General features: G+C 58.2%; 1 protein-coding gene across 11 annotated transcripts in view; it reads left to right on the forward strand.

Moving 5' to 3' along the window:
• Positions 1-22,055, forward strand: part of NCOR2 (nuclear receptor corepressor 2) — a 240,334-nt gene extending 218,279 nt beyond the window's left edge. For 6 of the 11 annotated variants that reach the window (XM_068412732.1, XM_068412731.1, XM_068412733.1 and 3 more), the window contains 19 exons: positions 1,981-2,133; positions 2,531-2,617; positions 3,086-3,363; positions 4,178-4,541; positions 6,539-6,766; positions 6,880-7,125; positions 7,673-7,822; positions 8,269-8,397; positions 8,508-8,670; positions 9,223-9,770; positions 11,965-12,108; positions 12,263-12,411; positions 12,750-12,943; positions 14,752-14,901; positions 15,192-15,337; positions 16,565-16,618; positions 18,880-18,966; positions 20,742-20,921; positions 21,039-22,055. In XM_068412732.1, the coding sequence (XP_068268833.1) occupies positions 1,981-2,133; positions 2,531-2,617; positions 3,086-3,363; positions 4,178-4,541; positions 6,539-6,766; positions 6,880-7,125; positions 7,673-7,822; positions 8,269-8,397; positions 8,508-8,670; positions 9,223-9,770; positions 11,965-12,108; positions 12,263-12,411; positions 12,750-12,943; positions 14,752-14,901; positions 15,192-15,337; positions 16,565-16,618; positions 18,880-18,966; positions 20,742-20,921; positions 21,039-21,214 (3,626 nt within the window). In that variant the 3' untranslated portion in view covers positions 21,215-22,055. The remainder of the gene's footprint in view (positions 1-1,980; positions 2,134-2,530; positions 2,618-3,085; positions 3,364-4,177; positions 4,542-6,538; positions 6,767-6,879; positions 7,126-7,672; positions 7,823-8,268; positions 8,398-8,507; positions 8,671-9,222; positions 9,771-11,964; positions 12,109-12,262; positions 12,412-12,749; positions 12,944-14,751; positions 14,902-15,191; positions 15,338-16,564; positions 16,619-18,879; positions 18,967-20,741; positions 20,922-21,038) is intronic. The other 5 variants (XM_068412739.1, XM_068412740.1, XM_068412742.1 and 2 more) reach the window with 2 other exon arrangements.
• Positions 22,056-22,641: the final 586 nt, after the last annotated feature.

Below are 22,641 nucleotides of genomic sequence, written 5' to 3' on the forward strand. Positions count from 1 at the left end.
CTTGGAGTCGAATGAGGTTGATCTCAAAAACGATGCTGTCAGGGGAGAGATGGGAAGGCTCCCGGCAGTGAGGGCTGCCTGTGCCAGAGCTGGGATCTCGCTCCGGGCAGCGGAGGGGACCGGCAGGCCAAACTCATCCCCATGGCACGCGCTTGTCGATGTCAGCCCATCTCCTCGGCTGCAGCCTGAGCCCATCGCCTCTCGTCCTACCCCCATGGACGCGGATGAGGAATTAATTCCTTCCTCTCCACGGCAACCTTTTACATGCTTGATGGCATTTACCGCATCCTGAGTAATCTCGCCTGCTCCCGCAGCCTCGCCAGCCCTGCTGCCTGCCTCCTTCCCCCCGTGCAGCCCAGCCAGGCTTCGCAGCCTGGAGCAGAAGAGTTAAAAAAAAAAAAAAATTAAATAAGAAAACTGAAATTGTTGGTGATTATGAATTTTGGCAAGCAGAAAAAAAATTGCAAATTCTTTAGTGTCATGAGGGTGCTTAAAATAAAAGAGCTGTAATGAGGCGAGATCCTGCAGCATGTGCGAGCTGAATTGTGCTAGATTGGTTATTCTCATTCTGCCTGTGATTGCTGATGGCTTCTGCGAGGCGAGGGACGTGGGTTTGGAGTGATTTTCTTTCTGTTCGGTCTCTTTGCTCCCTCCCCCTGGTTCCAGGCAGTACAAAGGGTGCCCGGGACCGCGTCCCCTTCTGCAGAAGGGCTGTTGGCAACAGATGTGCCTCGATGACAGGGTGCAGGCACATGGCCCCGCGCCTGCCGCAAGGTGCTTGGCCGGTTCTGAACGTTACCCCCGGATTTCTCCCATCGAGTGAATCTGAAGTGAAGGCTCGGGGACAGATCCCCCTCTTGTTTCCCCGCACGCAGCCCCAAACCCTTTCTGGATTGAGTGGGTGCTGATTGCGGAAACTGCTGGTGGGTGTGAAGTTGTAATAATCCCATTTTATTAATTACTGGTTTTGCCAAGGAGGACTTTTGTTCCCGATTATCCACAATGCAATGAATGTGTTTAACTTCTCTGTTTTCTCTAATTGCATAACCACCTTCTCTGCCCACGGAAAGGAGGGTCAGGGCTTGGCCATCCTTGGCAGGGGCGGCCAGGCCAGGGATGATGGGCAGAGACGTTCGTCTCTCCAAGCCAATGTCCCCGCTTGGAGCTCGTTACATAAACTCGAGGCGTTCGGCTGGGTCAGAAGCCGCCTGCTAAATTCACAGCTCGCTGCACACGATGGATGCCCATCGCCCAGGGCGGGCGCGATGCTGCCTGGCACAGGCAGGGCTGTGCGTGCAGAGGGCTGGGAGCTGGAGCTCGGGACAGTTGCAGAAGAATCTGCTCAGGGTTCGGAGGAGGAGGAGGTGGCCGGTGGCCTCCCGCCGTGCTGGTGCTCGCTCCATCAGTCCCGCGAGGGACTTTGCACCAGTCCTTGGGTGTGCTCATGCTGTTGCAAAGGAATCACTCTCCGCTTTGCCTCTCCCCGCTTTTCCCTGATTTTCTCACCCAGGGAGTGTCTCGGCAAATGTTAAGGCTGGCTGAGCTCCCAAACAGTAGGTGTCTAGCAAAAATCAAAACAAACAGGGAAGGAAAAAAAAAAAATAAAAATCCCCATCCGCAGAGGGCCGAGTTCAGTGGAAGCGCAGCCGCTCACACCAGCGCCGCGCCGGCTCCGCGCCGGCCCTGCCCACGTCTGGCCCCCGCCGGGGAGGGAGGGAGTGGGACACCACAGGGCGGATGCTCCTGCCCGAGCGGGAGGCACAGATATGGAGTCTGAGGCAGGCAGGGAGGGGAGAAAACACCAGCTGAGTTTCTTGGAAGCCAACCCCGTGTGACGTTCGTGGCGTTGCCGAGCGGTGGCTGGTGCTGGGACGGGATCTGACCTTCCAGCAGCGCACGCAAACAGTGGTGAACACCCTCCCTTGGCCAGCGCTGACTGACCGTGCCCCTCATGGTGCTTTCTGGTGTTCCCGTCCCCAGGTGGAGTTGCTGCTTCTCAGTGTCCCAAAGAAGACAGCAGGAGCTCGGGAGCTTCGCATGAGACCACAGGAACCAAGCGGACCTATGATATGATGGAGGGGAGGATCAGCCGGGGCTTGTCAGCCCGTGATACCTTATCTGCCAGCATTGAAGGTGGGTCTGGGTGAAACCTTTCACCCATGCTGTGTTCGTAGTGACCCACAAGAGACCCCATGTTGTCTCTTGTCAACTTGATGCACGTTCCCGTGCCTGTATTTGGCAGTGGTTAGCTGGGACCCTGCAGCCCATCCCCAACAGGACAGCATCTGACCAGCATGGAAGACCAAGGGGCACAGGCTGGCCCATTGGCTTTTGGTTTCTGTCCTGGTAGACCAGTTTCAGAACTACAAAAAAAGGAAGCATGTTTTAAAAAAAGAGAAATCAAGTAATTTAGAAATTGTTGATGTTTTTCCTTGTTGTCCCGGGAGTCCCTGGTAACACTGTCGTTGTGTATTCATTGTAAATGACCTCCTGTGTCCCAACCCAGCTTTCCCCCTTGGATCTGTTCTAGGTCTCATGGGTCGAGCAATCCCTCCAGACCGACACAGTCCCCATAACCTAAAGGAGCAGCATCACATGCGGGGCTCAATTACACAAGGTAAAGCCTGCACGCAGCAGCTGGCCGCGGCCAGAGGTAACGTGGGGCAGTATCTCATGCATGGCCCCTTGTGCTTGTTGTCAGGCTGGGGTAGGAGGAGACAAGGAGGGACACATCAAGGTCCAGCTGCAGATCTCTGCAGCCTTGGCTCTGTGCCCAGAGAGTTTTTCAGTCTTGCTCAGCTTCCCCCAACCTAAGCTCTCACTAAAGTCAGGGGTAAAATTCCCAGTGACTTGCATGAAGGAAGGTTGAAACTAGTGCGAGATGGGTCCAGAAAGTGGTGGTACATGTGAGGGGGTCCAGCTGCATTAGTGATATAGCTGCTCTGTGTGCTCAGTTGGGTACCAGTCCCCAAGTTAGGTGCATTAACTAGAAACCCCCTCGGACTGAGCAACCCGACGGGGCCTGGGGGTCCAGTGTCTGCTGGGAAATTGCTCTCTGCATCCATCGTCTGCTTGGGGCTTGCAGGAATACCTCGGTCCTATGTGGAGGCCCATGAGGACTACCTCAGAAGAGAAGCGAAACAGCTCAAGAGGGAAAACACTCCACCGAGGGACTTATCTGATGCCTACAAGGTCAGGTCTCATGAGGGCCTTACTCCCCTGAAAATGAAACCAGCCCACGAAGGCCTGGTGGCCACGGTGAAAGAAGCGGGAAGATCAATCCATGAGATTCCCCGGGAGGAGCTGAGGCGGACACCGGACATCTCTCTGACGAGACCTCTGAAGGAAGGCTCCATCACGCAGGTGAGTACGGGGCGAACAGTGGATGAGATCAGTCCTACTCCAGCTGCTGTCCTTCCACACACCCTGGGGACCATTCCCAAGATAAAAGAAGAGCAGAGAGGACTTTGTGTTGCAAACACATCACTGGTGAGAATTGAAGCTTTGCATGGGTACAGGTCGCCCTTCCCCATCATTTGATCTTTAAATGTCCCTTCCAACCCAAACCATTCTATGATCCTTCCCAGTGGATAAATACAGAACCTGGGGAAGGGAGCTCAGCACGCCCTGGCACGCTAAGAAAGCAATGCTCTGTCCCCACGCACACATGGAAGGGGACATATTTGGCTCTTGGTCAAGGCCAGAGTCAACTCAGTGCCCTTGGCAGTTGTGAGTCTGGGTGCGCATAATCTTGGTCTCCTCCCTTTATGGGCAAGTGTCAACCCAGCAAGGCCAGTGGTTAGGATGAAACGTGGCATGCTGTCTCCTGTTGGGCTCCAAATATTTGGAGGGTTCCCATGGCACCTCGTAGTCCTACCTCATTTCCCAGTGTGTGTAGGAGAGAGGCGTGATGGGCACAGCCAGCCTTCAGCGGTGACTCATCGTCGTCTTGTTGGAGCACAACAAGACACGCAGGATGGGCACTCCACCCTGCCCTGCGCCGTGCTGAGCTCTTCTCTCTGCTTGGCCGATGTCTGTTGCCATTTGACCAAGTAAACTGGTGCACTGACCCACTGAATGAGGAAGCATGAGTCCCGTTGGAACTTGGTGGGATGTGGTCACTGCACCCCCTTCTGCTCTGTGCCCCTTTGACATCCCCTCTGCCTTCTGTCCCCAGGGTACCCCACTGAAGTATGACAGCAGCTCTTCCTCCTCAAGTACCAAGAAGCATGACGTGCGGTCCATCATCGGCAGCCCCGGCAGGACTTTTCACTCTGTGCACTCACTGGACGTCATCCAAGATCCGAGGAATCTGGAGAGAGCTTACGAAGAGAGCCTGAAAAACAGGCCAAGCCCGGTGACAAACTCGAGTGGCTCCATCGCCAGAGGGGCTCCTGTGATTGTACCCGAGCCGGGCAAGCCCCACCAAAGTGCCCTTGCCTACGAGGACCACCCAGCAGGGCACAGCACGGCGTTCGGCAGCCACTTGCACAGAGGGTCTCCGGTCTCCACACGGGAGTCCACGCCGCGGCAGCACGAAGGTACTTGGCGAACCTTTTGTTTGATGCTAAGGTCTCTAGCAAGGCGAGGTGTGCGAGAGGTGGCTGCAGACCCCGCCTGCCCCAGCCATTCCCAGCAGGTGCCCATGAAACCCTTCTCCCAGCACCCTGCACCCACTCTTGCCCGCGGCCGACTCACGGCATGGGGGCGGCTGCGAGGGACAGCTCAGGCTCAGCTCCCTCCCCGGGGGTCCTCACACGGTTGCAGCGAGGGCACCCCACGTCTGCACTGGAGTGACCGAAGGGAGCTTGGACCGTGGCTGGTGAAGCTGGTGGTGTTCAGAAAGCATCTTCCCTGTCCCAGCACTGGCCCAAGCACCCCTGTTTCTAAAGGCAGGCAGGGAAGCTCTGGTGTGTGTTTGCCTATCTCGTGTGTTTATGCCTCATCCATCACCTCCAGGAACACCTAATCCCTTCTGAGCCGGTGGATCCGGGCAGCATGGCTGGCCTTTGGGATCTGCCGTCTCCTGGCAGGGTCTACCCGTGCCCCCCTGGCATCAGTTGTCTCCTGCCCCCAGAGCCAGACCTGGGGCTCCCAGGGAGCAGGCGTGCATCTGGGCTGGGCTGGGTGATCTGGTGAGACACACGCAGAGCCAGAGCACAAAAAACCCTCTTGCCTCATGGCACATTTGTGGGCAGGATCAGTGCTGAAGCCAAGACCCTAAGACACCTTGTCCCACCAAGCCTGCTAGCTGTGGGTAACCGCTTCAGGGCCGTTTGCCTCTCCCTCCTAACCCGAGAGTCTTGTGATCCGGGGGTGTGCAGCACCTGACACCGCAGTCTGCCAAAACCCAAGGCTGGGACGCACCTCCCCAGCGAGGAGCTGGAACGGGGCTGTGCAGTGCAGAGCTCCTCCAAAACGCCTCCCCGTCGCTCGCTGCTGGCTGGGCCAGCTCCAGCTCTCCGTGGCTGGTGTGTGCCGTGGCCGCAGCCTCTGCTGTCTTCCCAGTTAGGTCAGTCATTTTGGGGGAAGCCTTCAGACGCTGGCAGCTGTTTGAGATTGACACAAGGCAGGGCAGGCAGCGCCTGGGCAGTGGGGAGGGATCCCACGGGAAAAATCAATGCTCCTGCAAAATGCCAGTCGGAAAGTGGGTTCACAGGGTTTGGGACTGGAGAGGATCTCCAGGAGGAGTCCCCATGGCATGGGTCGGAGTTGGGTGGCACCTTTCCCGAGGTGCCTGAGCTTTCCTTTTGCCCCAACAGTAGGTTTGGTTTGTTAGTGGCTGCGCCAACATGCCAGGCTTTGTGAGAGGAGCAGGGGCGTCACTTCGCGTGGCCCATGTTGCAGCCAAGGTTGTTTTAAAGTCAGCAGCGACAGGGCTGGACCCGTCTGCGTGCGCCCAAGGGGCTGCTCCTCGCTCCCCGAGGCAGCGCCGGGTGTGCAGGCTGGTGCAAGGGCTTTGATCACGCTCCTTGCGGGTGGCTCTGTGTTACGGACGCGGGAGCTGGTGATGCTCATCCCAGGTGGGACGAGAGGCACCACCAATGCCCAGCTCATGTTGGGAGAGCTGAGAGGAGTCCCCAGCGTGATCCAATCTCCCCTCCGTGCGCTGGGAAAGAGCTTATGGCTCCAGAGGGTGGTGGGTGCTCGAACCCTCTGAACTGTGTTTCATCACCGTGGCCAGGAGTTTTGGGGTGCCCGGCTCTGGCCGGCAGCGGTGCCCTCCTTGTGCCGAGGACGCAAGGCTCCACCGCCGGCTGCTTGTGCAGGCCAGGATGAGCTCACAGACCGCCCGGCGTGGATGCGCTAGGGTGGAGGGATGGTTTGGGACAGGCTTCTCCTGGGTGCAACCGGGGCTTGGCCTGCCGTGGCCTTGGTGGCGTAATGTGGCATGGCAGTGCAGGGAGGAGGGAAAGGTCCCTCGAGTTCAGGGGGAGCCATGGGTGTCCCTGGAGGACACGCTTGGCTGCGGGCATCCCTCGGGGACGCGGCTTGGCCACGGCGCTGTCTCTGACTCATTTCCTTCTGCTCGCTGCAGGGAGCATCACTGCCGGGAAGCCGGTGTCCCAGGACAGAAAGATCACTCCCACATCGCGAGAGCTCACCAACTCCAAGTCTCCGCATGCCCCTGTGGCCGACCACCACCACCCCATCTCCCCGTACGAGCACCTGCTCCGTGGTGTGAGCGGGGTCGACCTGTACCGAGGACATATCCCACTGGCGTTCGACCCCGCCGCCATCCCGAGGGGAATCCAGCTGGAAGCAGGTACCTTCGTCAGGGGCACAGTCTGTTTGGGAGGGGGTTTTTTCCTTGTTATGCTCCAGCAGCCTGAGGTCTCTGGGGAAGCCACTTCATGTCTACATCCTTTTCTCTCCCAGCTGCTGCTTACTACCTGCCAAGGCATCTGGCTCCAAGCCCCACATACCCCCACCTCTACCCCCCATACCTCATCCGGGGCTACCCAGACACAGCCGCCATGGAGAACCGACAGACCATCATCAACGACTACATCACGTCCCAGCAGATGCACCACAACGCCGCAGCCACGGCCATGGCGCAGCGGGCGGACATGCTGCGTGGCTTGTCGCCCCGGGAGCCCTCCCTCGCCCTCAACTATGCAGCAGGTCCTCCCAGCACGGCACCGTCCAGGGATTCGGGGGCATTTTGGGAGGAGGAGGGTGGGTCAGGCCAGCACCACCAGCTCCAGCGCTGGGGCCGAGGGTCCAGCCAGCAGCACGGTGTCACCCAGCAGTGTAGGAGCTTGGCCGGTCAGCGTGGAGGACAGTGGGGGGGGAATTTGATGCTCTTTTTTGCCATCTTTAGTTACTTGAGGCTCCTTATGTGCAGCTCTGGTTTTGGGTCACGGGAGCACTTCCCAGCCTGGCCCTGCTGGCCTTTGGAGACTGAAATGTCCTCCCAGCAGGACACGTGGCTGTCTGCAGAAAGCAGAGCGTGCTGGGGAGCACGTGGGGTGCGGTGCGGGGGATGGATCTCAGCATTTTCCTCCCCGTTATTTCCCACAGTGGGACACACACTGTGTTTGCCCACAGAAGGGTCCCCTCCCCTGACAGCCAGCGCCCGGGGGCCATGAACGTGCTCCCCACTCCAGCACAGCCAAGCTGCAGCAGCTCGGTGTCATCCTGACAGTCCTCTCGCCTCTCTCTCCTCCAGGCATCATCGACCTGTCCCAAGTGCCACACCTGCCCGTCCTCGTGCCCCCCACCCCCGGCACCTCCGCCACCACCATGGACCGCATCACCTACATCCCTGGGCCCCCCCAGACCTTCGGCAGCCGCCACAGCAGCTCCCCGCTCTCCCCAGGTAACGCTGCACATTGCTTTTCCCATGGCAAAGCAGTTGGGCAGGGCACCCTTAACCAGTTCAGGGCCGGGAGCTCAGCATGCCAGGGCAGATGGGGGGAGCCCAAATTCATTCTCACTCAGGGACCAGCCCGCTGGCTCCCTCAGACCAGCTCCTCTGATCCTGCTTGGTGGGGGCTTCCTTGCTTTGCCCCGTTCTTCCCCAAAGTGGCAGCTGGCGAGCAGCTTTGGGGAAGGTCATACCCCAGAGATGTGCCAGGACAGTTATTGCGTGACTTGCTCGGGTTTTGTCACGCTGGTTGCCCCCGTCTGTCCTGCTCCAGGTGACCTTGGATGGAACCGTTCCTTATCTGCTCTGCAGACACAGCGCTGTGAAGAGCAGGTGGTGTTCCCTGGGGGCAATCGCTCTGTCTGCAGCCCTTTCACTGCCTTTCCCTTGGGTTTCAGGAGGCCCCACGCACATGACCAAACAGTCGGGCTCGTCGGTGTCCGAGCGGGAGCGGGAACGGGAGAGAGAGCGTGAAAAATCCATCCTAGCGTCCACCACGGTGGAGCATGCACCCATCTGGAGACCAGGTAGGCTGGGGAGGAGCCCGGCACCACATCTGGGGGCCCGTACTGGGAGGAGGTAGGGTTGGAGCTACACAACAACGAGATAAAGAACCCTTCGTTGTATTTTCCCCCAGGTACAGAGCAGTCCAGCAGCCGTTCGTCCTCGCACTCTCACAGCCACCAGCACTCTCCCGTCTCGCCCCGCACCCACGAGACCATCCAGCAGCGCCCCAGCGTGCTCCACAACACAAGCATGAAGATCATCTCCTCGGAGACCCCCACCCCATCCGTCCTGCGGTACGTCCCCCCGCCACGGTTCCTGCCGCGTGCCTGGACCCCTGTACCAGGACGGCCGCAGTGGTTAATTTATGAGCACCATACGGGGCACCTCTAAGATGGTGTGAGGTTGTGTTGGCTGGGAGCAGGATTGGGACTTACAGGGAAGTTGCGATGGGGAGAGGTGGATTTTGGTGCTCAGTTCCTTTGCTTTTCCTCGTGGTTTTCACCGCTACCAGTAGAGAAAGCAGGAGCATCCCAGGGCTGTCTGTGCTCAAATTGCATAGGTGAGAGGGTATCACTCCTCTCGCTGAAGGTTGCTTGGTGGTGGAGTTACGAAGGTCCATGGGACCTGTCCCATGGGTTTTGTTCTCCCCAGTCGATGCGTCCAGGCCACAGCCAATACCCCATGGCCAGTTATTGTGGTGGAGGCTCCATCCGAGCCCTCCTCACCTGCTCCTGCACGGGCCAACCCTTCGCTAAGGAGACCTTGGGCAGGCAGGGCTGAATGCCAGGGCTCCCCTTGCTCCACGTGCTTCTCTCATCTTCACCTTGTCTTCATTTGCCTTCCAGATCCTCCTCCACCACTACCACGTCACCGATCCGCTCCGCCGCCTTCCCCTCGGCCTCCACCCTGCGCTCCTCCCTCGGCATGGCGGATGGCTACGCAGCCCTGATGGACCCGGCCGTCCTGCAGAAAGAGGCCTCGAGGGCGCGGGAAGCCAAGGCAGAACGACCCCAGACTGACAACAACGTCTTCACCTCAAAGCTGCCCAGTGGGGCCAACCTTGAACAGTCGCCTTCACCCATTAAAGCCATGGAGTCGAGACCTTTACCCGCCTCTGGACCTGGTTCTTCTCATCACTATAGCAGAGGACAGGGGAAAAGCCAGCAGCACCATCACCCTCTGGACCAGCAGCACACAGCCTCAGGCCCCGAGCAGCACAGTAGAGAAAAGAGTCAAAGTAAACCCTTTTCAATGCAGGAACAGGAGCTCCGAGCACTCGGTAAGACCACCACGACAGCGGCCAACTTCATAGATGTGATTATCATGCGCCAAATGTCTTGCGATAAGGGGCAGCGAGAAAGAGGCTCGCTGAGTAACGACTCCGCTAGTGATGGTAAGAAATTGGAGGGGAGAGGTGAGAGAGCTGTGGCCTGAAACCCATTTTCTTTCATTATTTCTTATTTCCAGTTGCACGTTTTGGCGATTGGCTTTGTCGGCTCCCCAAGTGTGCTCGTCCCTCTGCTTCCCGGTGGCTGTGTCACTCCAGACTTTATTTGTGTGTGTTTTAGGGATCTTCCCTTCTCCTGCCCTCTTGTATTTTCTCCCCGTTGCCAAGTCCTGTTTTGCAAACGTTCAGTTCCTGGTATTGCTTTTTGCAGACAATAGCAATTTGCTCATTCTGATTTCCCCATCGTTAGAAATTCCCAGGCAGACTGTGTGGAACAGTTGGGGGTAATAAATCAAATGAGCGAAGCGAAGAACCGGGAGTGCAAGTGGGACAGGGCTGCTGGCCGTCAGACACGCACGGCCCCGCTCACGGTTGTGCAGGATCTCAGAGGGCTTCGTGGGCTGCTGCGTGATGAGGCTCAGATGGGGTCTTCTTGCTTGGGGTGACCTTGCTCAGGGTCCTGGTGCTGGATGCTGCACAAGAGGGCAACGTGGGCAGGGCTGAGGGATCGCTGAGCCCAGCTGTGCTGGGCAGCCATTTCCAGAGCAGACCACAGAGGCCACCTGACAGCGATCTTGGGTAGGACACAAAAGCACTGAAATAAGTTTCTCCCTAAGGAAGTGCAGGGAGGGGGCTGGATTCAAGGTCTAGGTCATTCTTGATTGGACCAATCTTCACCCAGAGCATTCATCCAGGCTCCCACCAGCACACAGAAGCAGCAGGCAGCCCACGGGGATTTGGTGGGACCTCTTCTTCAAGCTGAAGCAGCTGCTTGGGCCGTCAGCACTGGGGGTTGCTACCCAGCTCCCCGTCCTGTAACCCAGAGGTGGAAAAGACATGGCAGCATGGCTGGGGGAGAAGAGCTGCTCTTACCACCTACCTATCCCACCACTTGGTCATGGCTGGTCCCGGCCCCTTCTACCAGCGTGCTCCAGGGCCAAGGATATGCCTCTGGCCATGGCGCACTGCCTGGCTGAGCTTCTCCTCTGCCTTTTTCCCTGGCACCAGTGTTTCCTCCAGCTGAGTGTTGTCACGCTGGGGAGGAGAGGGGCAGCTTTTCTATGGCCATGAGCTTGCAGAAAGGAGCTGGTGTTCCCCGGGACTTAACTGTTGGTTAGGGATCTTTCCAGAGCAGGACACTTCATCTTGAGTGGAGCTGAAGCGTGGTCCCTTCGGTGCTGGCGTGCATGGGGTGTTGGGGGGTGCTGCATCCCCGTCCCCGGCGCAGGGAGGTTCTCAATGGGGGTCCTCCCTGGCCCGTGCCCCGGGTGTGTGCAAGGTCAGGGTGTCCTGGGGCACTGGGGACCCTCAGGCAGCGCTGTGGGTCTCCTGCCAGATGTGCCTGCAGCGGGCGTTTCTAGGAACGGAGCGTTAGGAGGGTAAAGGTCTGTGGAGGCAAACGTGAGCGTTACCAAACGTGCTCAGCTGGAAAGAGGCAGCGTGTGCCTCCTCCGGGCCTCCTCTGTCCTCCGCCCCTGGTCTGTGGAAGCATAACTCATCTGTGCCTCAGTTTCCCCTCTCTGTTGAAGGATAACAGTGGTCCCTCGTTCCAGCTCTGCTTGCTTCGGTGCAGCTTCAGTCCATGCAAAGGGCTTAAAAGGCAGAGAATGGTCGAGAAGCCTTTTTGCCCCTGCGGTGTGCGAGCCTGCTGCCTCTGGAGCAGCACCTGGAGCCTGCAGGGCCTTGTGCCGAACTTTTAAGACCCTGCTCTGGGCCATGCTTGGTTGGGGCTTTGCTTTGTAAAGCGCTTGAGCCCTCCCGTGCAGCCCCCTCCCCTCCCACAGAGCATTGCTTTCCCTCCAGGCACCGTGGGGTTTTATTTTTCTGTTTCAGTAGGTGGGGGAAAGGCGGGGGGGAACACGTTGTGAACCCGCAGGGGTTGAATTTGGTTCCTGACTCTGGTGCTGTCACCACGAGCTGCTGAGTGTCCAGCTCCCCAGGAAGGAGACGTCACCTCTGTACTGCAGCTGTCACCACAACTGGACATCGGGGTGGCTCCGGGGTTCCTGCCAGGTCTTCCCTCATCTCTTTATCCCCCCTTTGCTGAACGTGTGACTGTACCCGCAAGCGATGGCTGCCACAGCACTAGGGAAAAGCCGAGTGACCTCCTGGTTTTACCTCCCTTCTCCTGTTTCCTCAGGTTTTCACGGAGCCTACAGCCCTGAGCGGATGGAAGCGGTGAGTCCCGTGAGCTCACCCAGCCTGTCCCACGAGAAAGGGGCCAAGCTGCTGCAGGATGCGGAGAAGGGGCACGGGGAGCACGACCTGAGGCAGAAGCAGCAAGGTGAGGGCAGGGGCTGGCAGTGCCCGAGCTGCCGTGGGGGGCTGCGTTGCCCAGCTCTGGCTCGCCGTGCCCCAGTGCCATGCCGGGATGGCGTTCGAGGAGGATGGACACAGATGTCCTCTCACATCTGCTCTCTTCTTTGTGTCCCTCCCAGGCTCGCTGAAGGCCTCGGCTCCCGAAGCAGCCCACCTGCAGCACCTGCGGCAGCCCGACGGCCCCCAGCCCCAGTGCCAGCCCCTGCAGTCCAGCCAGAGCGTCAAGGGCATGAACCAGCGCGTGGTCACGCTGGCCCAGCACATCAGTGTAATTAACCTCCTTCTCGCTGTCCCACTGGGGCTCCGGGGAGGAGGGGAGAGCTGGCAGGAAACATGTTGGGTGGGGAAGGGCTGGGGGTGATGCTGGAGACCTCAGCACCTCCGTCTGGGGGCTGGAGAGAGCGGGGTGCATCAGGCTGTTCAGCCTGGGTGTTTGCATCCCCAACAAGCTCCTCACGAGAGCTGCTGCAGGCAGGAGGCAAAAGTTACATCCCCACGGGTGCAAACCAGCCTATTCCCTCCCTGCTTGCCCTGTCTTAGTTGAGCCCAGCAAAGCAAGAGGTAGAAACCAACTCTTATTTCTGACTCAGGGGTTTCTTCTTCTAGGAGGTCATCACGCAGGACTACACACGCCATCACCCACAGCAGCTCAACTCCCACATCCAGACCCCGGTGTACTCCTTCCCTGGGGCCGCGTGTCCCGTGCTGGACCTGCGCCGCACGCCCAGCGAGGCGTATCTGCAGCAGCAGGAGCATGCGGTGGCTTCCAGGATCTCCCCGCAGAATGAAGGCGGCAAGAGGTGAGGGCAGAGAGTCCAACCAAAGCTGGCGCAGGTGGGTTTCTGCCCACCCGCTGTGCCAGTCTGGCTACCCAGGGCGAGGAGCCAGGCAGGTGCCTTTGGCTATGTGGTACCCCAGTAAGGTGGTGCACAGGGCAGGCTGGCGTTTGGCGTTGCTGAATTTATGCTCCTCAGCTCAGGGCTCAGGTGGATCACTTGCTTACACACCCCAGAGTGTAAAATTACCGTCCGATCTGGGCATTTTTCCCCTGTGGTGGTGCCTCTCTTGCCATTCATGTTCTTCTAGAGATGCTCTCCAGACCCCCTCAGAATCACAGAATCACAGAATCAATCAGGCTGGAAGAGCCCTCTGGGACCATCAAGTCCAACCATTGCCCTGACACCACCATGTCAACTACACCATGGCACTAAGTGCCATGTCCAGTCTTTTCTTAAACACCTCCAGAGATGGTGACTCCACCACCTCCCTGGGCAGCCCCTTCCAATGGCTAATGACCCTTTCTGAGATGAAATGCGAGTCCATGCATGATCTCCTTCCCAATCTGGCCCATGTCACAGAATCGTTCAGGTGGGAAGGGACCTCTCCAGATCACCCAGCCCAACGCCCTGCTCAGGCGGGTCAGCTGGAGTGGATTGTCCAGGGCCGTGGCCAGTTGGGTTTTCACTATCTCCACTGGTGGAGACTTCAGCACCTCTCTGGGCAACCTGTACCAGCGTTTGAGCACCCTCACAGTAAAAAAGCGTGTTCTTGTGTTGGGGTGGAATTTCATGTGTTTTGGTTTGTGCCTCTTGTCCTGTCACTGTCCTCGGTCCCTGGCAGATCACGGTGCAGTGACCTTTCAGGCTACAGATGGTTCCAAAAAACCTAAAGCAACCTGTTTTCCATTGATTCAAAGTTAATTTGATCTTCATCGCTGTCAGTGAATCAGAAGCTTGTGAGATACGTGTGCCGTGCCAACTGCAGCTGTCCGTTTCAGGCACCACCTGTATTTCTTTTAAAGCCACTTTCAGATCCTTGAGCTGATGGCAGCACAGGGCAGGTTTGGTTGGTGTTGTAGGGAATTAAAGAATGGGAAGTGTGAGAACAGGGTCTGTCCTGCAGAGACCCAGATGCATCCAGGAGAGAGTGGTGTCTCCAAACCGACAGTTCCTTGTCGGTAAATGTGATGATTATTCCCAGCTTTGCCTGGTCCTAGAATTGACTTTGTAACATTAGGGGAGAGAGCCCAGCCCTGGCCACCCAGCGATGAAACGAAGTGAGGGGAAAAAAAAGAAACCACAGAAAGAACAAAGACGTAAATTCCCAGAACTCGCAGACTCGAGCCTGGCCGCCTCCCAGGCGCTGGCCGCGGGCAGGCATCGGGGAGCTGCGCCGGCCCCTCCGCGGGGTGGACAGGAGGTGGTGGGTGCTGCCCTCCCCTGTGTCTGCAAATAGGATGGGGAACCCAAAGCCGTGTCCCCAGAGGGTGATGTCCCAGCCCCTGCCAGCGAGGGACACTGGGGCTGAGCCAGCGAGTCCCAGGGCTGGTCCTGCCGTGGGCAGCTGCGTGTGGGGCGGCTGCCCGGAGGTCTGGGCCCCGGCTCGGCTCCGTCCTGCCCCGCACGTCTGCCGTGCAGAGCTGCCCGAGCCCTGCCCTTCCTCCGGCTCGCGTTAAAAGGCACCGTAAGCCCACAGGGGTGGGCAAGGGTTGGCTTTTTTCCCTGCTGTAGGAGAGCTATTTTAGTCCTCCCCCCCCGACCCCGAGCTGCTGGGCAGAGACAGAGGGTGTTGCAATAAACCCATCGCATCTCCCCATCGCTCCCCGCAGGTCCCCGGAGCAGGGCAAAGCCGCGGCCGGGAGCGGGTCGGACAACTGTATCGAGCCGGTCTCTCCACCAGACGGCGTGGGAGAATCGGAGCACGCCAAGAGCACCCCGTACCCGATCCTGTACCGGGAGGGCGAGCAGATGGACCAGAGGTAAGGCTGGGGGAGGGCACGAGGGACGTTGCCCCCATCCCCATGCTCGCCCTGGCCCAGGCTGCTTTTCTTGCAGCCAGAAGCAATGTCACGTCCCAGGTTGCCATCTGTCTGTAGGGGCTTCACAACACCGTGTGGTACATTTACAGTAGGGATGGGGAGAAAGGTTGGAGAGTATCTCTGGAGCCCCCAGGTTTATTTTCAGGACTTAGGCTAAGGGAAGAGCCTCTCTAGGTAGGGCTTTGTGAACTGGACCTTGCAGAGGTTTCCAATGGTCTTTCGCTTTGCAGGATGGGGTCCAAGTCCCCAGGAAACAACACTCAGCCTCCAGCTTTCTTCAGCAAGCTGACAGAGAGCAACTCTGCCATGGTGAAGTCCAAGAAACAGGAAATCATCAAGAAGCTCAGCACGACCAACAAAAACGAGACGGAGTACAGTAAGGACATGTGGGGAGGCGAATGAGGGGCGCCGGGGGGAAAAGCCTTGAGGACACATGAAGCGAAGGAGATTTGGGAATGGGTGTTGCTGTGTTAAGGGCTGGGAGCTCCCAGCCAGTGCTCTCTGCATTGTGCCGTGGTTTGTTGGGAAGTGTGAGGTCCAGACGCTTGCTGGGATGAGCTGTGCTGGTGCCAGCAGCGGCTGGGTGCATCTGGGGAGGCGATGGGAGGCTTCCCAGCCCCACATCTCCTCTCTCAGGGGCTGTCAATCCCACCCGCACCAGATAACCTCAATAGGAAGGAAATAATGAGCTGAGCATGGAGGAGACTTAAGAGCAATTGATATTTTAATGAACGGCCAGCCAAGCTGAATCCTTCCTCCTTGAGCTGCATCTCCCCCCAACTTTAAGCCCTACATCAATATTGGTGTAGCTCTGTAAAACTAACCAGGCTGGCTTATATTAGAAATTCAGCCCGCTCGTTCATTAACTGCTAATAGAGTAGATAGGATCATAATTTAATTTAGACCAGCATTATACAGTCAATACTAATTCAATTTGAATCCATCTTAAAAACAGCTGCATCGGATAAGAGGGACCGAGCTGTCTCGTCTCCTGGATGATGTTACCATGAGCCAACAGTATTGTTATGCCCCTTTGGGGACATGTGGCTCAACCCCGTGACCTTCCACGCTTTCCCTTATCAAAAGAAAATATATAGAAATAGGAAACACTTCTTATTTGATGAGAATTTCTGTTATTCTAAGGAAAGTGATATCCAACTCAAACAGCTCAGCTAAGAGGGAAAATATTGATTTAACATTTCTTCTCCTCCTCCTCGCCCTCCCCACTGCCCAGACCCGTTCCCTGGATATGGGATTTGAGCCTTTGGAAATCCCGTAGGCAGGAGAGAGGGTTTAACTTTGCAGAGCTCGTAATCCGAAGGGCTGGAGGGAGGGAGGTCAGCGCGGAGCCCAGAGACATCACCCTGGCTCTCTGGGCTCTGCTCCTCTGCCCTCTCCCAGCTGGTGAGATGTGCCCACCCTGGTTCTCCCAAGGGCAATTATTTCTGGTCCCAGCCAGCACCCGCAGACCTACCCCGGTGTCAGCCTGGGTGCCGTGACGGGGACACTGGGATCTTGTCGTGGCTGCCACAGCAGGTCCCTCACTACCACCAGCCTTCACACGCCGCTCTCCGTACTGAACAGCTGCTTTGTTTCTCTCCAGATGTTGGGCAGCCTGGAACAGAGATTTTCAATATGCCGGCGATTACCGGAGCAGGTAACTCTTCCATATACCTGTGTCATACCTCAGTCCCTCCAGGGCTCACAGCCACAGGGAGCAGGAGACTCGGTAGATTTAAGCATCTCCTTTTTTCCTTTTGCCTTAAGACGGAGCGTAACGGGAGGCTGAAGCCTCGGGACACCCCATAACTCCCTGCTCTTGAGTTGGAGGCAGTGCAGCGTGGTTCCTTGGAAAGCCTGGCAGAGTTTGAGGAGAGGTTAAAAGCCAAGCAAGGGTTGACCAACAGAGGGTTAAACTATAGCAAGGTGGACGTCACGCTTAGGAGATGGAGAGGTGCTCTGGCACAGGGGTGCCAGCAGTGTGCTCAGTCCTCCGGGTGCTCAAAGCGTGCGTTGGCTCCGGTTTCTCGGGAGCTGGGAGGGGACGTTCAGCGGGTGGCTGGGTCCGGCTGTGGCGCAGCCAGTGCCACGCAGCAGGGCTCTGTGGGCAGGACCGTGTGGAGCTCTGCTGCCCACCAAGAGCTCTCGGGGAGAAAGGGTGCTGGGAAGGGCTCAGGATGGTCCCCAGACACCTGTGGAGATGTATCTGCCATACTGAGCCTGAGGCCCACCACGCAGGAGCTGAAATGGAGGTTCAGGAGCTTCCCCAGGGGCACTGCACCCTCCCCAGCACTGTTGCGCCTGCAGCTTTCAGCCCAGCTGGGAGAGGAGGAGAGGGAGCAGCTTAAGGAAGGGATTTTGGCGAAGAGGGGTGGAAAGCAGCCCCGTGGAGTTGGACAGCTGGTGTGGGCTTCCCTGGCATGGGACGGAGACCAGCCTGAGGGAGAAGGATGGTGTGAAGGCTGGTGAGCCGTCGCTACCTGCTGCAGCAATGGCTGGGCGGGCACACGAATGAATGAAATGAATCTCCATTGAGGAGTATTAATTAATACTTAATTAATTACGTATTAATGCCCTCCTACAGCAGGATCACCTTCAGGTTGCTAGTTTTAAGTAGGAGGGATGGCCAGACTTTCCCACGACCAAGGGATGGAGGAGCTGTGGGCCAGGACTGGGTGCGGTAGGAGGGGCAGGGACCGTCGGCGGTGTGGGACCGAAGGAGCCGGCTCCCATCGGCAGCGGGACGAGAGGGTGCCGCCAGCCCGGACCCGAGGGTCTGCGGCAGCCAAAATCTGGGGGGTGAGGCCCAACTTCTGAGAGCAGCCTCTGGCTCCTGCTGTGCTGGAGGGAGGCGTAAGGCAGAGCACAGGGAGTTGAGGACCAGGGTCTGGCTGGCGGGGACCAGGAGAGACCCTGCCCGTTTACAGGAGGATGAGCGAAGCTGGGATCCATCCCTTTCCGAGCGGAGGGGCAGCGATCCCAGCGCGAACACCCCGGGATGGGGCGAGCTGGGGAGGGGGCTGCCGGGGGGGTTCCCTTGCCGGGCTGCTGTTTCCGTGTCTGTATTTTTTGCCCTTGCTTGTTCCCTGTACCGGCCGCGTTGGGAATGGCGGTGGCGTGGCTGAGCCTAGTGCCCTCTGGTCCCTGTGCGGTGCTGCACCATAACTGCATGGCTTGAGACTCACACCCACGCCGACACACCACCTCGCCTCTGCAGCCTGTCCCTAGCGCGGCTCAGCCCGGGAGGGGGCCCTGGTCCACACCCGGGGGGGAGGAAGGCAGTGGGCCGGGACGATGGGCAGGGGGCTTGCGGAGAGCGTGAGGAGGGAGGAAAGGACCCTGCCCTCTCCCCAGCGCAGGCAGCCCCATGGGGTGGCAGCCACTTCTCATGCCAGGGCCAAAGCCAGGCACCTCTTTCTGATCCAAGTGTTTCTGGGGGTGCCCCCTCTTCCTTCCCTGACTTTTCCTCCATGGGAAACTGCCCCGGCCTCCAAATTCCCAGCGCACCAATTTTTGATCCCTGTGTGCATCCGTACGGACCCCATGCATCCAGGTGCAGAACCTGGCACAGCCCCTCCTCTTGCAGTAGCTCCCCGGGGCTCAGACAAGCCCCTTCCCCACCACCCTCCCAGCCCTCGGCCCCGGGACCCCTGCCTGCCTGCGGCACTCCAGAGCCCCCCATTCCGTCCCCGCGCCGAGCCCCGGGGCGGGACGGGGCAGGGAGGAGGACGGGTGCATCGCAGCGCTTTAAAGAACAAGATGACAAAGTTTGTTGCTTTGCGAGAATGTGCTGACTGTTTGTTTCTTCCCTTCTCCCTTGTCTCCTTTCTCCCCTTTCCCCGTCCCCCCCATCTTTCTTCTCATTTGGCTCCCCCCCACCTCCCGTCCCCTCTCTCCTCCCCCTCCCACATCTCCCAGGGCTAATCAGTTGTAGGAGCCAGTCGGTCCAAGAGAATTCCAGTACCAACATGGGGTTGGAGGCAATAATTAGGAAAGCCCTAATGGGTAAATATGACGAGCAGTGGGAAGAGCGCTCACCTCTCAGTGCCAATGCTTTTAACTCTCTGAATGCCAGTGCAAGCCTGCCCGCTGCTATGCCCATAACTCCTGCTGACGGACGAAACGAGGACGTGCGCTCCTTGCCAGGTCTGCAGCCCTCTCACCTTCGCTCTCTCTGTGTGATTAATTCTCAGCCTTTGTATTTCCCCTTTTGGGGGTGGACTTATTCCCCCTTCCCCCCCCTCCCTTTCCCCAATTTTTGTTCATTTTGGTTTTCTTTTCTCCCCTCCCTCCCCCAGCTTCGAGCTTTGTGAATCCGCTGATTAATCCTGGTCTTGTTTGATGTTAATTTAATAGTCTCAGAAGGTGCTGTTGCTTTCTCTAAACCACTGACTGCTCCTTTCCCCGTTTGTTGGTTTTTAATATCTCCTTTTCCTGTTTTGTTTTTTTTTTTCATACACCATGGAAAGGTTTATGGGGATGGGGGGGAACCCACACCCAAAAGCCATATACTTAGTCACCCCGAACTGTCCATAAGCCCCAGGCAGGACCGCTGCTCCCGAAATAGGGGAGGGAGGTGAGAAGGGCCAGCGCAGGGGGACACGGGGCAGGGTGGCCTTTCCCTGCCCACCCCGGGCTCAGGGAGTGTCTGGACAGGCTCTGGCCTGGAACAGAGGGTCAGATGGGACCTGGGGTGCCTGGAGCAAGAGGGAGAGCTTAAGGGAGCTCAGGGTGATAGAGATGGGGGACACCTTCAGAGAGCAGGGCTGCTGGTGGGCTCCGGTGAGGCTTGCAGAGGCGGCTGGGCACCGCAGCGGGGTCTGCCCGGCTTCGGGGGGGGGCTTGGGCAGGGCCAGGAGGGTTGTTCTGTAGATCCCCAGTTAATGAAGAGAGGAGGGGGACCCGAGATGGAGGTGGGAGAGCGTTTGTCCCCCATGCACCTGCAAAGGGCTCATAGCCTCTTGCGAGCGCCCTGCGCAGAGCCGGTGCCGGGGTCACCCGTGGCAATCCGGGCGCAGAGCCCCCGAAGCCGAGGAGCGGGGTCCTGGGGGGACACACGCGCCTTCCTCCGTGTCAGCTCGGGCCGGGCGCTCTTTAGCTTGTTGCAGAAAAGCTTTTCTGGCTCCTGCATGAAACCAGCAGCTTCTCCCAGCCCACGCTTCCCCACGCCCGGCGGGGTGGGACACAGAGCCCGTCCGTCCTCCCCTTCGGGAGCTCCCCCGGGTTAGCCAGGCCAACCCACCCGGCAGAGGCCGTTTTGGCTTTAAACCTTTACAAACCTGACTAAACATCACCAGGGATTTTGCTGTAAAAACTTACTAAAGACCATCCTGGCCATGTAGCCCACGGGTACGGGGAGTGTGCTGGGGGCTGCAGCACCCAGGGAGCTCCCGGGGGGTCCCTGCCCACCGGCTGCACAGCGGCACGCGGAGCTCCCGGCCCCTGCCCCGTGTTTGTGGGCTGAGCCACGAGCCGGCTCGGGAGCGATCCCCGCCGAGAAACAGCCCGGCCAAGGCTGCGCGGTCGGTGCTACCAATGGGGGAGGTTGGTGGCATCAACCCACCAAGCGGAGAGCGGCACAGGAGGGGACAGAAACCTCCTCGAGCCACCGCGGCTGCCCGCTTGCCCCATCACCCTTCCCCGGCGTGAGCTTTTCTCCTGCCACGAGCCATTTTTGCAAGCTCTTAACAGGGAAGCGCTGGGTACCCGCACCCTGACCCCGACCCCCCCCGAACCCCGTCGCGATGAGCCGGGTGACGAGTGGGCACTTCTCTTTGCAGGAGGAGGGGGGAAGCCAAAGATCGCTGCCAGACCCAACAGCCGCAAGGCCAAGTCCCCGGCGCCGGGGCTGTCCGCGGGCGAGCGGCCGCCCTCCGTCTCCTCGGTGCACTCGGAGGGGGACTGCAACCGGAGGACACCGCTCACCAACCGCGTCTGGGAGGACAGGCCGTCGTCCGCAGGTAGGACTTGGGGGGACGCGTGTCCCCAGAGCAGCCGTGCCACCCTCTCGGGGGGCTGCAGGGGGGGCAGCCACCCCCGTCCCGGTGTTGACTCTCTGCTCCCTCCTCCCCGTGCAGGCTCGACGCCGTTCCCCTACAACCCGCTCACCATGCGGCTGCCCAGCGGGGTGGTGACGGCAGCCCCTGCCGCCCCCCTGCCGCCGGGGACCCCCGGCAGCCAGCACCACGCCTGGGACGAGGAGCCCAAGCCCCTGCTCTGCTCCCAGTACGAAACCCTTTCGGACAGTGAATGAAGCGAGCCAGGGGCAGGGAGACGGCGACCAAACCCAGGGCGTGGGGAGCCAGTGGGACGCCCGGGGCGAGCGCCCACCGCCCCGGCCCTGCCGGCTCTCACGAGCGAAGATGCAGGAGCAGAGCTACTTTATTTTTTACTTTTCCTTTTTTTTTTCCCTTCCCCTCCCAACCAGCCAATCTGGGAGGGGGTATTTTTTTATTTTATTTTTTGTTTGTTTGTTTTTCTTTCTCAACATCTGGAAATTTCTGCATCCTCTTCGGTCTGAAAAAAGAAAAAAAAAAAGCCTTAACGAGACAAAACCCAAGGAATCCGTCTTCGATCTTGGCAGCCTTGTCGGCCGGTGGCCCCCGTGCTCGAGAAGGGGACTGTGAGCGCCTGCGTGCCCAGAGCACCCACGTCCCGGGGAGCCGAGCGAGGGGCTGAGGGATGCTCCCCGCATCCCGGCCATAGGGCTGTGCTGCAGAAATGCAAAACCTTGAGCGGGTTAAAGGAAAAAAAAAAATGTTTAAGAAGTGAAATGGGATGGAACGCCCCGGGTTGGTCCCTCCCCAGCTGATGGGAGGGCTGGCAGCCCGTTGTACCCACATCGCAAGACCTATGAGCCCCAGAGCGATCGACACGCTTCAGACGTGGCTGGGATGAGCGGGCAGGGGAGGGAGTGAAGAGCTGTTTGTTAAAAACAGGAAAAAAACTCCTGGTCCCTTCGGTGGGAGCGATCCCGGGCTTGTATCGGAACGGGCAGAGATGTCCCCGGGCTGGCTGGCGCGCTGCCCACCCAGGGCCTCGGTTGCTTTAAGTGCATTGTTTTCTGACTGGTGAGAAAAGGCAATTGTAAATTGTATTGGTCTACAGGGTATATTTTTGATACCTTCGGTGAATTATTGTCAATATTTTACGCAAGGAAGGACTTAAACAAAACACAGTATTACATGCTGTAAAAGAGGTTCTGTTCTTATGTGCAGGTTTTGATGCATTTGTCCATTGTATGGAAGAGTTTAAAAAAAAAAGAGAAGGTAGCAATGATCCATCACAGTTATCTGTAAGTCAGGAGAATGTATGAACTTAGTTTAAAAAAAAAAAAAAAAAAAAACAAAATCTTGCCATGGTTGCAGGCCCCCCCATTACACACACTGTTGCTGAGTCAGCAGAAATCGTTTGCTGGTTGTAGACGTTGCTTCTCCGGAGCCCTCCGAGCTGGCCGGGCGCAGGGGCAGGGCGGGCAGGAGGCTGGCATGGCAGGGAGATCACAGGAAACTTTAAAAAAAAAAAAAAAAAAGGAAAAAAAAGGACAAAAAAAGTTTTTATTGTATTTTTGTGATACACACGAATGCTCTACTTTACGTTATTTTTTTCATTCCATGATGTTGGCTCATATCTGCAGTTACATGGTTAAAGAACAAAATATTAGACTTCTTTTTCATTCAC

The sequence above is a fragment of the Nyctibius grandis genome, chromosome 14, assembly GCF_013368605.1.
Source record: "Nyctibius grandis isolate bNycGra1 chromosome 14, bNycGra1.pri, whole genome shotgun sequence".
Classification (NCBI taxonomy): Eukaryota; Metazoa; Chordata; class Aves; order Nyctibiiformes; family Nyctibiidae; genus Nyctibius; species Nyctibius grandis.